Below are 17,534 nucleotides of genomic sequence, written 5' to 3'. Positions count from 1 at the left end.
GAAGGACTCTCTGAACCAGTGTCCTAAACAGGCCAAAGTTTGCTGTGCCCAAGAGGGCCTCTGACCATCACACTTCCAACATGCAATCAACTGCCTCACTCCTAGGGATGATTCCAAATACCACCATTTCCCTCCAAATTCTGGGCTTTAACACCCACCCTGTTCTCAGAAACACACTTAGGAATGATGTATTGGTGATGAAAATCATGAGTGCAGCTATGCTGGACTGAAGAAGACGCCGTTTTTCTTCAGTAACACATTCAGGAAATATTGTCACTCTTCATTTTTAGCCTACTCAGTTCTAGGGGAGCACACACATACACTACATTGAAGTGTCTCATTTGTATACATCAGGCCATCCACATTTTACCATATGGAGGTATCACATTATTAATAGCTGTTTTCCTTAAATAGGCTACAGTTTGCTTAATCTTTCTTTCTGTGCATGATCTTGCAAGAGTAAAAAGGCTTTCCTACAAAGGCTGTGTTTTTATATGCAAATCTATTATTTGATTACCCACTTTTTTTGTCCCTACATTATCATGAATATTTCTGATGAATGTTTTATGGGTTAGGTTTAGGATTTGTGAGCTATTTCAAATTTTATCTGTTTGCTATATCATCTGCAAATACCACAGTTTTGTTGATGTTGATTGGCCTCATTTACATATCTATCACACTTTTATTTTCAAGGAAATTTTGCTATAAACTGACTGTCCCCATTTCTCCTCCATGTACTACTAGTAGATGGATATATTTTCAAATTGAGCCCATTTCCATATATAATTTTTTGTTTAACAATAAATCACCACTTAGAAACATCCCATTCAATGCCTTTATACACATCTGACATATGGTTTCTGAGTAATTAAAGATAACAGAGGCAGCTCACAATGCACTTTGCAGCCCACTTTGCAGTCCAAAGTGCTCAATGATTTTCCATAAGGACGAGGCTAAAACGAACCCTCACCACCCTCTTGCTAAATCCCTTATTCATGCAAGAGTACAAGGGAGAAGGGTAGGAATGACACAGAGAAGTGTCTTTTGGAGCTCTGCCATTGCACACACACAGCACTGAAAAAGGTACTGTATTTTGAGTACATTTCCCCACTCCCACTCAGACTGCTCCTGGGTGAACAGCCTGTTTGTGATCCCCTCCTGTCAGGCTGCAAGTGCTGCTCTGTTTCTAAGCAAAATGGGATTTGCCCATATATGAGATATTTCAGAAAAATCATACATGAGGCAGAATAGTTCAGGTTGGACAGTGAGGGTTATAATTTCTGGTGCTAGCACCAGCTAAGCCATAGATTTCCTGTTGTAAAAGAGAAGTAAGAAGCATGTTACTAAGGGTTTTCCCTTCTAGTGGTGGAGCTGCAATGCCTCCACAACAGCATACTAATGAATGTAAGATACATCTGTTCATCAAAGGTGCTCATAATTGTACCTCCAGGCTGATCACTAAAATTCACAGAAATGAGCTGCTTACACTCTTTGTGTACTAAGATTTTTGGATCTATCACCTGTAAGGAAATTCTCTCACGCATCCTGACAGCTGCCTCTGAGCATGCACAAAACAATCTTATTTAGTTAATTCATTAGTGAAAAGAAAATTAGCTAACCTATTATTAACAGGAGCTTTTTCCTCCCTAATCTTTCCAACTGCTTCTTTCCAAAACTCACAAAATATTCAGTTTCCTGTGATATTTTGCTATGGCACTGTATTTATTAATTGCAATGACACTCCATGCTCAACCAGCCCTTTGACTGAAGACTGCCTGGTTGCTGATATGAAAGTGTATTTATGACAATATTGTTCTGGAAGGTGTCAATAAAAAAAAATTCCATTTTTTTTCTTTAGACAGAAAGATAAAACTATATGAAGCTCAGTGATAGGAACTTGCTCACAGGCTGTAAAAGGAGTTGCAATCAGAAAGTGCTGCTTGGAGTAAAATAGTTGTTTCCTAGTAAATATTAACACAATACATACATTTTCTCTAGGTCAACAAGTCCTGTGAAAGCTCCTTTGGGAATGACTCTCATCTTGGTGAGGACAAATCTCCTGAAAATAGAGAAAACAGGGTGGTTATTTACTATTCACAACGCAGGACTGTGCAGTTAGCCTTGCCAGCACAGGAGAAGCCTTTCTCACAGGCACAAGGATGGTTTCCTGGCTGAAGGCTTTGGCATCTAAATACAGCTGTAACATCCAAAATTACAGCACAGCATAGGGGCTCCTCAGGGGAAAAAGCATCATTAGTAGTTGCCATTTCCCTTTTTGCTACAGGAAGAAATCCAGACTTGCAGCTTCTCTATTTGCTGAGAGGGAACAGCATCTTTCTGATCTCAACTGCTCTTTTGAGTGATGCTCAAGCACAGGATGAAGCAGCCCTGTGGAGCCAGAGTGGGATGGGGTGCTTACTCAAGGCTGCAAAGTGCTCCATCCATGCTCATGCAGGAAAATTCCTTGACCTGCTTGCTGCACAGATAATTTGAGGAGTCAGCTACTGTGTCCCACCATTGCAACTTTAATAACTTTATGGCTTCTCACAGTCTCTCTTCTAATTAGTTGATAATGTGCCACAAAATTGGGACTTTGGAATACTTGATCACACATGCACCAGGACAACATTTTTATCATTTTTAAAGGTCACAGAATATGGTTTATGAAGAAAACCCATTTGAAATACTCATTTAAAATATTTGAAGTGTAAGGCTTTTTGTTAACCTGGAGTTGTCTTCTTTAATCTCTAGAAACAAAAAGGACTAGAAAACTTCTGATAGAACTCAGCAAATGATATTTAGGGTTTCTACTACTCCTCAGAGAAATAAGGTGTCATCTGCATGATTGTTTTCTTTCACACATTTAATCATTGATAAGAAGCTAGCACAAACAAATGCATATATTAACATGACCTGCTCATCACAAGCCATCAGCTAATATTGGTTGCTTTGAGCAACAGTTGTTAAAAAGGTTTTTTGTCCTTATTTTAAAAAAACACCCACCCAAGTTACACTCATGAACATGTTACATACATACATCACACCCTGGGATTCAGCTTCTTAGTCTATTTTTCTGTGGAAGTGGAGATGAATTTTTTTCTGCATTACCATGGAAGTCTTTTTTCCAGTGAACATATCTGCCAGACCACCCCTAATTTTCATCATCTCAGAACTGGTTTTTGCATGGCTGTTTTGGATCACCTTTCAGCTCATATGGTATCTCATTGTAAGGTCGGCAGGAGGACAGAAATGAGAACTCAGCCTGCTATTACCTGCTGTGCAGTCCTGCAAATTTTAACACAATGCCTCAAAACTAGAGACTTACTTCCTTACCATTCACATAAAGTATTCATACAATCCTCATCTATGTTTTATTTCAGATGATTAGCTGAGAGTTTTCATGGGAGATTATCATGTTTTAATCAAAATTTTAGGGGAGCAACTCTATTATTCTGTCAGAGTACCAATGTGACAAGTTCACATTTTTTAATTGTAGGTCTTTAATAGAATCTACCCCCTCATGAGTTAATATTTACTTAAGCAGGAAAAAGTCAATGCACACCTCACCTAGTTCCAGAGATGTCATAGTGATTACACCAGGAGTGAACTTGGTCCCACACTTTTTTTAAACATTGAAATTTATGGTATTCTCAGTTGTGAAAGACGATGAAGTCAATTTGGTATTTCATTATTCTTGTACTATCATTAATGTAAATCAGAAAGAGCTTCAACACACTGTCACACAAGAATTACAGTATTGAGATCATTATGCAAATGTTAGAAGGATAAAAGAGTTTCCAGAAAAGGCCTAACCTGGATTAGGCAATTTGTAAAACCCGACTGAAAATGGGGCTGGTGTAATGCATGCAAAGCTGTGGCTGTGCTTTCAGACTGGATGGGTACAATGGATCCTTGCAGAACACCCAGCAGGCTTAGTGCTACAAAGCTGAACCATCAGGAAATCCTTTACCTTTGATCTGCTTTGAAATCTCTCTCAAACTCTGCTTTGTAGAAATGCATGCCTAATTTCCGAGCCCTAAAAAAAGGGCTTTGTCTGAAAAGCCACCTATCATTTTTTTATGGCATGTGCTAAAATGAATCCTCTCTCTGCAGGCACAGGTCATCAGGACATTTGCAATTTTTAATTAAACACTGGCCTATGCTGTGCTTCACCACAACAAGAAATTACAGTCTGATACAGAAACTAATGAAGAGAACCTCATTCATAGATGGGGTTACTGATATGAGAAAAGCCACATCTGCATAAAACTAAAAATCAGACCTTGAGTTTCTTTGTAGAAGATCCTGATATCCTGTCTTAATAAGGTGCCAGAAATCAGGATCCACGTGTCTAATGCCCTGAAGCAGTTAAAACAGAATTGAAGTTTAATAGCTGAAATCTCATATTCCACTTAAAAAAAATTAAGGTTAATTGTTTTTAAACATCTCTGTGTGAGCTATTGAAAGTCAGACTTAAAGGCATAACTAACAGCAAAAATTAGAATTAGCTACTCATTGGATTATCAACTGTATAATGAATAGAATCTATTGTAACTAGCCAAATTCTTTAGTGTCAATAAATCTCACCAATTAGTCTCCAAGAATCAATCTGTACTTAACATGAGATACTGGCTGCTCAGTACCAATTCTTTCTGAGGTACATGGAGAAAATAAATGGAAAGTATTTCCTAGGTTTTGTTTCTGGTGCTGTTTTAGGGTCAAATAAATGAATGCAGCCCACCTTTGCTCAAGCATGTTTCATGTCAAGAGAAGCAAGTAAAGAAAAGCTTCCTTTAAAAAATGTGTACTTAAGGCAGAGATGCAGTGTTTGGTCCTAAAAATTTATGTTGGCACTTAGGTACCAGCAAGGAAAGCATTGAAAGGCCTAAACATTCAGTGACTGGTGTGGAATTGAAAACCCAGAGCCAGGTGCCCAACACAAGACATGGGAAAGTCCCAGAAAGGACTCCAGTGTTGGAGCCACTAAAAACTTAACAAATGACACAGCAGGAAGCATGGAAAAGGAAACAAGCCCCAGATGGTCACATGGTTATCCTGCTTTGTGTGAAGGCAATACCCAGAGCTGGGAATATAAAAGTGTCAATATTAACTACTGTTATTCACTAGGTAAAAGGATAGATTTCAGTCTGGCCCATTGCTTCAATGATATCCAGGAGAGGTTTCTAAATCCTGACTTAAATATCTGTTGAAAGTGATTCTTGGGGAGTTTATTGGTAGGGACTGAAGCTGTCTGCTCCAGTTTTACAATCACACTCATACTTTCTATATTTCTCTGGACTGAACATGCAAAATTCCCACAGCTTTTTTCCATGTCTCATTTTTAATTGTTTTACATATGTCTATTGTATAATTTTTATCTGTCCCATGAATGGGTGTGAGTAAATGTCTCTATTATGAAGCTACTAAAAAAAAATGTTACAACTTAAAGCTAGACCTGTCAAGATGAGGACAGAACTATCTCCTATAGATTTGTTTATTTATACAGGACATTTAAACCTGATGTTTAAAACAGTAGCATCTTTGTTAATATGAAGCCATTGACACAGATGACTTGCACTTTATACCACTATGAAGAACAAACAATAGAAATGCATCTTATTTCTGTATGGCTGTGTCCAGTATCACAGAACTATCACAGTGACAAATTGATCTCAAAGCCTATGGAGGACATGATGCAAAGAACAGAAATTAGCAGGTACTGCTAAAATGTTCTGGAATAACCCTCTAACATTTCCACTTATGGAAAGATTTATTGATCTTTTCTTAAAATAGAGTCTTCAGCTGAAGTAGTTCAGACAGGCAGAGCATAAGACACGGCGGAAAAAAAAAATCTTCAGAAAAATTAATTCTTTCATGCAGCCCCACATGACTCCAGTGATAGAAAGGAGATTGACCTCTTAATGAAAGGATGGAGGGCTGGATGTCGTTATTCAAATATCTGATGCTCAAGGTATGGGTGATTAAAAAGGCTTGTAAAATTAGAAGATAAAAAAAGTGGACCTATACAGGTCATTTCTGCTAATTGTCTCTGAAAAAAAAGTGCAAAGGAAACCTGTGCAGTGAAGCCAATGTAGCTACACTGTGTCTGTGAGGTTAGCCATTTGTGTTCAGAATGGTGCATTTTACATATTCATCAAAAAAATTCTCAGACCCTGGTCCCACAAGTTTCTCTTGAACAATTAATAAGGTGCTCTTTGGCACAAATTTTCCACCAGAACTTGCTCCCACACAGCTTTTGTTTTGTGTCCCCTCCTCCCAGCTCCCTTCCTTGGCAAAGGCCTCCCCCTGCCACTGGCAGTAACCTTGCACAACAAAGAACTGCACTGATTATCAGAAATTAGACTGGCAAAAAAAGTAAAACAATTTCTGCATCATAAAGCCTGGCTGAATTTAGGTCTTTCAAAACACTCGTTAAAACACATTTCTTGGATCTACTTAAGTCACACACAGTTAATCAGAAAAGTGTGCGCATTGTAGAATTATCTTCTCTGCCTCATGTAAATTGCAAATTCTTGGCGTTAAAATGAACTATATCAAGCAGATACTATAAACTTTATAACTTAAAGACCAAAGGAAAATAAAATAAAAAGCCAAAAAGATTCAGTGACCATAATGCTAAATCACCAACTTTGGTACCAAAGAAATAAATGTGATAGGATTTTGAAGAACATTTTTACTTTAATCTCTGAGCTAATAGACTGATGCTATCACCTTCTAATCCTCTGCAGCAATGTGCATTTTGTCAAACAAAGATTTGCAGTGAAATTTAATTTACTCTGTGTAATTCTTTTTGGTTGTTTCTTTGTTGTTTCTTTGTTTTTGCTTCTTGCTTTGGAGGTTCCTGCACAAGCAACAGAGGAATTTTTGCTTTACATCAGGGGAAGGCAAAATGATTCTATGACCTATTTAATGTGCTCTTGATTAAATGCACAAATCAACAAGATCCTGCATCCTGGTGGGGTGGGTTTTTTTTCTGTTTTTGCTTGATTAGTGAATACAACAGTCAAAAACTATTTTGCTTTTCATGCTGTAATAGGAGACAAATAGATACTGCAGACCACATCCCAGATGGTGTAAATCAATTGATCTGTGTCACTTTGGCCCTAAACTTCTGTCCTAATTCTCACCAGAATGAATAATGAGATTCCTTAGAGCGGAATGCTATTTAATTTAAATTTATGAAGAACATTTGTAAGCCTCCAGCTCACTGAAATGGGTTCACACTGTCATCTGACTTCACTGTGACTGGGGCCTGGTTCTAGTGAACATCTCACTGGGAAGGGGCATATGTAGATATATATGAACATTAAAGTATTTCTGCTACTCAGTTGCCTAGGTGGAAAATCTCTGGAATCTATTAAGTAGCTTGTAGGTGCTTTCAGACAAAGCTATGTTTTCCCTTTCCTAACAGCAGGCAGAGAGAAGTACAAAAGTCATAAATTGGATGCTAAACATCAGGCTTCAAAACCCATCAAGCTAAATGCAAAAAGCTTGGGTTTATTTGCTTTTTGGTCTTAAAGTCTTTAGAGTGCATTCATATCATGCTGCTAAGCTATTTTCAACACTCACGAGGCTTTAATTTAAGAACGGGAAAAGATTTGTATTAGTCACCTCAATTCCATGGGATTCTCAAGTAGGGACTTTGTAAAGCTGAGTAAAGCAGGATCATGAGGAATGGCACAGGCAGTGACAAAAAAGCATCTCCCACCATCCTGCTGGCTCATCTTTTCAGAGAGATATGGCATTATCTTAAGAGAAACCCAAAGCCAAGCAGAATATTTCTGTAATAATGACTATTCATGCAACTACAGATTCATTTCAAAGAGTGGACCCTGATAGCTCAGGCACACTTGAATAATGGAGGAAGAGCTTTGCAATTCATTTGTTCGACTGAGACGTGATCCATGGATTTGAGTGTCTGAGAGGCCCTGCTTCATGCACATGTAAATGGATTTATGAGAGAAAGAGCATAATCCCTTGCTAACATGCACAATCTGGATTGAAGCATCTGATCACTGCATCCACCTAATGTGCTTAACTCAGCTCCTCATCCCTTTTAAATGCTTGAGGAAGAAGTTATCTAGACAGTGCAGCTGGTTTATTCCTCTTGTGGGATAATAAAAGCTGGTAAAGGTGAAGGAAAATCTAGGCAATGTCCATTTTATGAAGAAGACAGAAAATGTAGGGTTAATCTGGGAGGGAATGTGTCCTCCTTTCAGGAAGGTTACTTGGGAATTTCTTCAGGTCTGGGAAAGATGTAAAGGGCATCCATGAGAAAGAAAATATTTTGGTTTGTGAGCAATTAACTAAAGTATTGTACAGACAAAGTAAATACAATTAGAACTGTGTTGATAAAATTATTAGTGATGTCCATCTGCTTTGCAGGTCTGAATCTAAAAGCAATAAGTGCAGCAGCTGACGAAAAATCCCTTCTTAATCTTTATCAAGCCTCCCATAAAAATCAATTTCCTTTTCTTTTTGGAATTAGATTAAAAGGATAATTAATAGTACTGATTGCATTCCTATTCTAAATTTAATTAACACTTACCCAGTGTAATAATGCCCCCCAGCCACAAAAAGCTGCAGGGAAGCATTTCAAGATCACACCCCCAATGCCCTTTTCACTTGCACAGTGCCCACAACACCATAGCAGGGATAACAACAGGTCTGGTTTCTCAGCAGAGCTGTGATGCTGCTCCCACAGGCACACAGCAAATTTGCTCTGGGATTTGTTTTTCCCTGAGGACCTTGCTTAGGTCAGCTAATTAATTGCCCACATTGCCAGTAGGCAGCTAACAACTGATAAGGAGAGATAAGGAAGCAGAAAACTGTTGAGGAAAAAAAAAAAACCCCAAAAACAACAAAACAACCAAGCATCTAAAAGACTGTAAATGTGGTCAAGCAACGGGCCTGTAAAGCTTACTCTCCCTCCTCCCTGGGTTAGTTTTGTAAAGCCAAGGCATGTTTAGTCTCAGCACTGATAGCCTTTTCATTTCTGGACAAAGCACACACTGTCCTCAGTAGCTGCCTCATCCCCCAGGGCACAGCAGATATCTTCCTTCTGAGGTCACACGTGCAGCCAGTTAAAAATAAAGCTCCAAGATGCTTTTAAATAGCTCTGCTCGAATAAGGTGGGAGGAATTCTGATATGGAGGAACAGGAAAAAAAAAAAGAGAAGATGGCAAAACTCCCGACCAGAAAAAGGGCAACACCAAGACTTTTACTCATTAATGGTCTACACATATTGTAGTTATTTCAGTGTATTTAGGTTGGGTTGATTTACACTGAGGCAAAGCTGGAGATGGACAAGAGTTGTGGTTATTCAGACCAGCTGCCTGTGTGTGTTAACTGATTTTGTAAAGTCCCTGACAATCAATTTTGCTGAAGACTTAGGTGCGAATAGCAGTAGTTACACAATGACATCAGGCAAAGCAATGCTGGCTTGGCAGGGAAGATCTCCTCCCTGCTGTAAGCTTACCCAGAGCTGTAGCAAAGCAAAGCTGGAGCTCTGGATTCCTCTACAGAGAAAAAGGGCACAAATTGCAACAAACAAGCCCTCTTTAGGCCTCTGAGCAGAATCACAGTTATCATGTTTGCATCTGGGAAGAGTTTAACTGCTTGGAATGAGTTTCCACAAAAAAGGCCAGCAGTAAGCCTGAAAGCACAGCTAAAATTGCTTCTATTAATGTCAAAGGCATGCTGTGAAAAGTGTTCTGTGCAAGGTAAATAACACCAGTGAATGAAGTTATCTTGTCTTGGTTACAGAGAGCCAGGAAATAGTGATTGCTTTATTTTTACAAATAGCTATACTTTTATTAGTTTTGATTATCCTGTAAGACACTATGCTACTTTTAGAAGAGCACATCCTTGTTCCTCACAGCTTACTTACAGGGGGCCTTTGAGAAGTGTACAGCATGTGATGAATGTACAGCTTCCTTAAAACCTGACCTTGATATCTGCAACCATCTTTATGGTGAGGAGGAGCCATTAAAAATTCATTCACTCTGAGCAACATTCTTGGTGTTACATCTATTTATGTTAATAGCTCTAAATTAATATCTCTGCATATTTTCCTAACAAAAGGAACATTGTACAAGTACTGGGTATTTTGTTCTTGCAAAAAGAATGTTTCACTTTGTGTTCTTTCCCATGGGCAGCTTGTCAAGGCAAATACCGTTCTGGAAAATGTCCACAGTCCAATCAGATGGGAAGCTTTTTAGGTATTGTCTTCACAACTTTCTTCCCCTCTTTTGATGCAGGGCAAGAATAGCCATCCTGCTCACACACAGCCAGTCACTTAGACTCTTCCTGTCCCAAGAATGAGTCAAAAAAGGTCTTACTTCACAGTAGGGAGAGAACTGGGGTTTGTTCATTGCCTGAGGTCATACCCAAAAGGTGACAAGTGTTCTTTGTGTGTGGTGTTTCTGCCTCTAAAACTTTGGGACTTTCTATGTTGGCAGGGCCACCATACATGATGTTATTTTTATGGACTGAGACAAATCCTCCAGGGACAAAATCCCTTCAGTTCTGAGTTGAGTGCCTTAGGAAAAGTAAAAGAGAAAAGGAAGATTTCTGCAGAACTTCTTGCTGAACCATCACTGGATAGCAAACCACCAAATTAATTATTTGTAACTGTGTCACTTTATCTTGATAAATTCATTAGAAACAGCTGGAGTGCTTTTTATCTCCTTTCCCATGCATATCTTCATAGGCACTGTACCGATGCTGCTTCATGGGACACAGCTGAAATACCCCAGAATATTAATGAAATAAAGACACTCACTGTTACATTCCCTACTTAGCACACAGTCTAATAAGTAACAGGGTCCCCACCAAATATTTGGATTAATTTGGATACATGCAAAGGCTTGTTTGAAGTTGTAATGAGATATCAGATACTCCCAGTGCCAGAGCAGTCAGAAACTATTTAAGAAACAGCACTGAGACACTGTACTCCTCTTTCCTATCTGAATATAAGCTTTGCAAAAGTAAATATTCTCTCTGCTATCTACTACGTGCTGTATTTTCCAAAGAGCAGTGTGAGTGTCAAACACAAGTAACTCAAGTGGAATTCTTGGGAAAACAGCTTCTCTGGAAGGAGGGTCCCAGAGGCAAACAGCACCCACTCTGCCCTTCCCAGGGCACCAGCCAGCCTTGTGCTGACACAGCTTTCCTGAAATGCAGAACTGTACTGGGCCTGTGCCCCATGCTCCTGCTTCTCCGGCACCATGGCAAGAGGAGAGTTTGCTTCTTTTTAACTGCTGAAGCACACATTTAAATTTTAAATGCTTAAGTTATGAAGTAACACTAAAAGTGACAAAGCGGAAAAACATCCCAAACTTTGGTCACTCCAGCAGCATGCAAAAAAGGAAATCTCCTCTGGTCATGCCTTCCTCTAATCTGAATCTCTGCTGAGTCTTTCAGGGGCTGGCTCTTGGAATTGCTGCTGCATGTGAGAGTACATGGAATGGAAGTACCCATGAGATTAAAGTGAGCAACAGGTTCCTGTAATTGTAAGAGAGCTCACAGTCCTCACAATTTAATGCACTTTGCACATTTTATTCAAGTCCTGTAAAAATTCCTGTTCACTGCCATTGCTCACCACGCACTCCCGTATCACTGGCCCTCTTCCCAGTCACAGAGCTCCCATGTCAAGAACTTTTCTCAGCTCATCTCTTGGAGATTGCTGAGGGAAACAATCACAGGGATATCAACTGCAGGTGCCTGCACTCTTCCAATATTGTCCTGCACTCTCCTGAGAGTATCTCTTCTCCCTCACAGTCTTTCTCTCTTATTGAGGTCTCTTCCCCATAGACATGATCAATTTGATAGGGAATGAAAAAGCAAGGAATTCTCCTTCCTTCTCCTTGTACAAAACAGAATAAATAATTACATTTTCCTATTATTTTAGCAGGAATTACATTGCCACTGCAAAAAGCTGAATTTATCTATCTACCTTCCATTAGCCATGGATTTATTTTCACATATTAAGATGATGCTTCTGACTAAATATAGCATGGCAGCTAGTGCGCCACTATCCTTAAAAATACTAACTGTACTATTTCCTTTAAGACTGACTGGTCTCTTCTCAGTAGCACACAGGACAAAGCCTGCACTGTTGTCAAGCATGGATCTTTATTCTATTTGAAAGTGAGTAGTATTGTTTCAGAAAGAGGCCACCTTGACCACACTGGCAACTGAAATGCTAGGTTGTGTTCAGAATAAAGATTGTGTTTCCTGCTTTCCCCTTCAGACTGCTTCTCAAACATGAACCCTACACAGAGCACTTAAAAATAATAAACATGCATGGTCCTCCTAAAAAGGGTGATAGAAGAGTGAAATAGAGATGGGAGAAACTTGACCTGCTCATGGCACAGCTGCAGATTATGGAAGACCTCTAAGAAAGAGTTTAGCAGTTATGCCTGGGAAAATATATTCTTTGCAACATCTAACCTCAGTGGATGAGACTTCTGCCCCCTTCCTACACACCCTTCCATCATATTTCTTGATTTGATTGTGACATCAACTCTCTAAATGACTCTGATAGGCATCTCCTTCCATAGAACAGGGTAAAAAAAGGCATGTGGATGAGGCACTTGCTGATAGGATTTAATGCTTTCAGCACCTCATTCTGACTCTTATTTCATTGCACAGAACTAGCTCCACGAGACACAACCAAAAATAAATGTGACAAGAACAGTTCAGCATACCCTAATAATGGAAATATTAAAAGAATGCTTCAGCTCTCCACAAATTCTTTTCCTAGGTAATTTTGATAATCTTTGTAAAATCAGGCCAGTTGAACGGTCAGTTCAAACTCTCAAGTTGTCCCTTACTCTTCTCCCAGACCCTCTTTGGGAGGTGGACTAGAAGGCAAATTGAGGCTCATAATCCTCTAAATGCTAAAGGGTTTTGTGTCACGTGTTTGCTGCACTCTTTTTCTAAAACTTTCCTCTCCCTTCTCTACTGTAAAAACAGAGGGTGCTGTTCTGATCCCTTCCATCTCAAAAAGTGTATTTGAGTATTGGGAAAGGTAATGAGGGGGGCATGAATGCTGATCAAAGACATGATATGATTTTTGTAAGAGGAATAACCAATTTGACTTTTTGGCGTGGAAAGCTTAGAGGTCCACAGAAGTCCTGGAGAGGGTGGGCAAGGACTGATGCTTCAACACAAATTCCAGGCAACCTCTGGGCTGGAATTATTTGGAGGCTGGAGGAGTATTGTGTTAAAGTATCTTGAATGGTTCTCTGATTCTTAAGCTACCCTTAGCAGCTCCCAAGATACCCTGTTGTGCACAGGATGCTTGATTCACTACAGCCACAGCTGATGTTGCAGGGAGAGAGCAGGCAAAGGAGGGGGACCCTTCCTACAGAAGGAAAAACTTGCCATGATCTGCCTTTGCTGGGCTGTAACCCTGCCTGGAGACCCGGGGACAAGGAAGTGGAAACTGGGAATAGCATGGCCTCAGCTGGAGCTGATGGGTCAAATTTGAGTTGCTGACCCCTTGCAGAAGATGCTCTCTGGGCTATCCAACATCTCTGTGAAGGTTTGGGGCAAGATCACGTTGTAAACAAGCTGTGGGGAGTTTCTTTCTTACTGCATCTGAACAACTGTGGCTTTGCTTAAATGTTGGCTATAGCAAGTATCCCATCAATAATCTACCTGTGGCTCCCAAGTCAAAACAAAGATAACTTCCTAATGCACTGCATAAGGCATTTCTAACCTACAGAGATATATTCAGCAACACTGACTCCATCTTGCTGTGCCCATATTGCTTCTAAAGGAGAGCCTAGAGTTTTCAAAGCCAGACCAAGGCTTCAGAGGATATTACTCTATATTACCTCGTGCCTGTTTCCTTCATGACAATATCAAGGCTTATGTTTTGCCTGATTGATTCCAGCTGATAGTTCTGACATGCTGCAAAAGAAATTGCAGGCTTTAGACTGTGAGGATGACCAAGCAGACCTCAGCATGAATTAGGAACTGACTATGAGGTTTTTTTTTTTTTACTGTGGAAAGAATACATTACAGCAGCAAACACTGAAAGATGCAGTAGGTACAATGTGCAGTCCCTGTACAAGCTGGACTCTCAGAGAGCTTTGAACCAGCCAAATAATTTGGAGGTTAAAAATTTAAATAATTGGGTTAAAACTGGGGGAAAGAAGGCCCAATAGCATCACTAACAAAATGCACCTACAGTAAATAAAATACCACAAAGTCACTAAATGCTGATCTTTGCCCAGAAACTCAAAGCCAGCTTGGTGCTGAAAAGTGCCTGTCTCCTTAAGGTTCCTCTTTTAATCTGTTTGGAATAATAAGGGCTTCGTTCTATTTATCTAAGACTGAATAGAGGTATTTATTTTTAGAGAACTATCAACCAGCCCTTAGACAAACATGTGCTTCCCAGGAAGTACAGGGAAAAGATTTCCTCTGCTGGTCCTTAGTGTAGGAACATGGTGACTCCCATGAACTCCAAGATGGCAAGATTGAGTGCTTTTAAGCAAATAATCTTTTTTCTACCATAAAGGTGGTGCTTTGATGTAAGACAATAGAGAACAATACAGAGTAGGCCACCGTCTGAACAAAAACCTGAGTGAAAAAGAGTCAGGTAAACTTTCCTGAGTTCAGTTCATATATCAGAAAAAGGAATCTAAGCATCCCTGCTTGCACTAGAGGTATGAAACAAAATGCCTTTTTTTCTCAGAGAGAAACAGAGAACCAAAAAAAAAAAAAAAAGAAACAGAACAGAACTCTGCTTGAAAACAAAGTGAAAATAAATCAGCAGTGAATGGATTAGCTTCAGATCAGACTGCCTGGAGCAGCCTGATCTGGAACAGCAGAGCACTCAGGGCTTGTTTTTTTTAAATTAGTTTTAATAAATAGAATCAATAGCTCAGATTATGAAGAAGAACAAAAGCACAGATCAAATCGATCAAGGCTGTAGCTTATCATTATAAGCCAAGGGGTGTCTTCTCTTGTCTGAATGTGATAAGATGGCAAAAGAATCCACTTGCAGCTTTTCAGTATCTCTCCCAGAACAGCTGTACACAGAGCTGGATACTGAAAATACTCCAGGTTATCCAAACATAAACACAGACTCCCTTTCCTTTTCCCCAGAAGGAAAAAAAAAACCCAAAATAATAAATAAAACCCAAAAATAATATTTTTTTTCCTGAAGATAAATGTAGGAATTTACAGGGAGGACAGAACTAAATAGATAAGCAAGCACCAAATATCCTGCATTATATATGGGACTTAATGCTCAGGTGAAGAGATTCTTGGCCAGATCACTGGAAAAGTGTATTTCCATGGAGTAGGTTAGGAAAGGGTGCTGGAGAACGCCACAGAAGTTCTCTCTAACCCCAGTGCTCAGCCAAGGGTGATCCACTGGAGATGAGCAAGGGAGGTGAATCATCTTCAGTCAGGTTTGGGCAATGGGAGGGGATAGCTGCATACAAGCAACTTGTTTTCCCCTTTATCCTTTTTGCTTTTTTTGTTGGATTATTTTTTTCCAAAGGGACTTTGCTCCTGGGAAGCTGCAGTGTCTTATTAATGGGAGGCCCTGGTCACTGAGGAGTTCCCCTTTCATCACAGGGGTTTTATCCTGAACACCCCGAGCACCTGCTCTGAGGAATAAGTGCCACACAGAAAATTAAAGCACTTAAACAACCCCAGCCCCCTTTTCTTCCCCTCCAATGAAATTTCTTGGTTAATTTAAGCCAAGTACAAACCAGCAGTCCTGAATTTATTTTATCAAATATAGTAAAATTGAAGAGGTTTTTGGCACACTATGGAATAACAGTCTAGATGTGTGAGAACAATGCAAGAGGCTGATAACCTCTGCTGACTCCCATTCATCCTCAGGTTGAAAAGCTGGCATCAGTTATATGGGCTTTGTGCTCATGAATAGCACATAAGAGTCTTTTTCATTGTTGTGGTTGAATTATAGATAAACAGCAGAAGAGGAATAGTAATCTTGTAATAATAGAATTTATGACAGATGTACTACTGAAAGTCATTCACATGCTCCAGTGGTGAGCGTGGTTCAAAGCCTATCTGGAATAGACTTCCATCTTGCTAATAAATATTCAGAGACTTTATAGTCTTCAAGGACGTAATATTGAACATCTGACAGAAAATTCAGCGTAAATCCATGAACATTTTTTATTACATTTCGATTGGAAGTAGATTCCTTAATGTTTATAGCAAGCAGTGCCTTTGCCAGAAGACAGAACTTTCCTGGGTAAAGTACCCAGTGGTTAACTTGAAGTCCAACAAAATAAATAAAATACCAATTATGATTCAAGCATAGTGTAATTTATTTTCTATTCAGTGAGGAAGAATTGATTTTCCCAGCAGTGTCACTTACACTGTAATGATTATTGCACATAAGACAACTTAAGAAAATGATGGAAAAACAAATTAGATGGGCTGCAGATCATTGGCTTATCTTGATTGCTCACCTTGAAGAGAGAGTTAGGGAAACATAAGATACAGTACCGGATGTCAGGATGCTTGAAACCCCTGCTCTCCTTCCACCTCCTTGATGTCTCATATTAAAATTAAAAAAAAACCCAAACAAACCAACATTTCCAGCAGGGATGAAACAGCACATTTTGCCAGACTGAGGGCATCTGCTAAATTATAAACAATGATAACTTACTGCAACAGAAGGTAATTAAAGGGTATAAGTTGTATAAGAACTTGGCTATTTCTAATGCTCTCATTTTATTCTAAACAACCATTCAAGAGTCACATGAGAAAAACATTGCCACAAGTCCTTGGCTCCTGTTAGCTGACACTTCAGTGCTGATGACCAAGGGCTAAAGCAAAGCAGTAAAAGACTGGGCCCAATATTATGACACAATCCAATGGAAATCAATAGGAATTCTTCCACTGATTTTTCAATATGTACTGGACAGACAATTTATTGCATGCAGAAACCTGAATAATGGGAATAGAGGTTAACCAATCAGTGGTGCAGTGATAATCTCCTCATGCTGAGATGGAATTGTCCCAATCAGAGTTTCTAACAAAAAAATGAGCTGGCCTCACATTCTTCTCTGGTGACATCCACAATCAGCCAACGTTCTGTACATTAAGCGCTGCACATCTTATCTAGCTGATAGAATTTGCTGCAAGAGGCTTGGTTAACCATGTTTGGTTTAGCTTAAGGGCAAGAAAAAATGACAGTCAGCATCAACCACTGAACCTGAAATGTCCCTGTGAAGTTTCACACTCACCCTTCGAGAATCATTACGTGTTCCCTCAGATTTTTTTCAAAGGTCTGCAAAATTACTCTACTCTAATTGCAGCTTCCTTGCAGAATCTCTTATCTTTTTCCTCTGTTTTACATGGCAAAAAGTCTTTTAAGTTTCAAAGACAAGTTGGCCTTGCAAAAAAAAAAGTGAGAATGCATGGATTTTGTAGCTGATTACTTTGTCAAGAAAATGTGCTGCTAATTTATACCCCTTGACCTGTTGGGTTAGATTCAGTGCTTGTTATTTCAC

General features: G+C 39.4%; 1 protein-coding gene across 1 annotated transcript in view; it reads right to left on the bottom strand.

Annotated features, from left to right (window-relative positions):
- Window positions 1-17,534, bottom strand: part of LOC102045587 (follicle-stimulating hormone receptor) — a 78,634-nt gene that overhangs the window by 47,392 nt on the left and 13,708 nt on the right. The window contains exon 2 of the mRNA XM_005426211.2: window positions 1,988-2,059. Within this exon, the coding sequence (XP_005426268.1) occupies window positions 1,988-2,059 (72 nt within the window). The remainder of the gene's footprint in view (window positions 1-1,987; window positions 2,060-17,534) is intronic.

The sequence above is a fragment of the Geospiza fortis genome, unplaced genomic scaffold, assembly GCF_000277835.1.
Source record: "Geospiza fortis unplaced genomic scaffold, GeoFor_1.0 scaffold271, whole genome shotgun sequence".
Taxonomy (NCBI): domain Eukaryota; kingdom Metazoa; phylum Chordata; class Aves; order Passeriformes; family Thraupidae; genus Geospiza; species Geospiza fortis.
The sequence above is the reverse complement of the archived record's forward strand: the minus strand, read 5'-3'. Positions and strand labels throughout refer to the sequence as shown.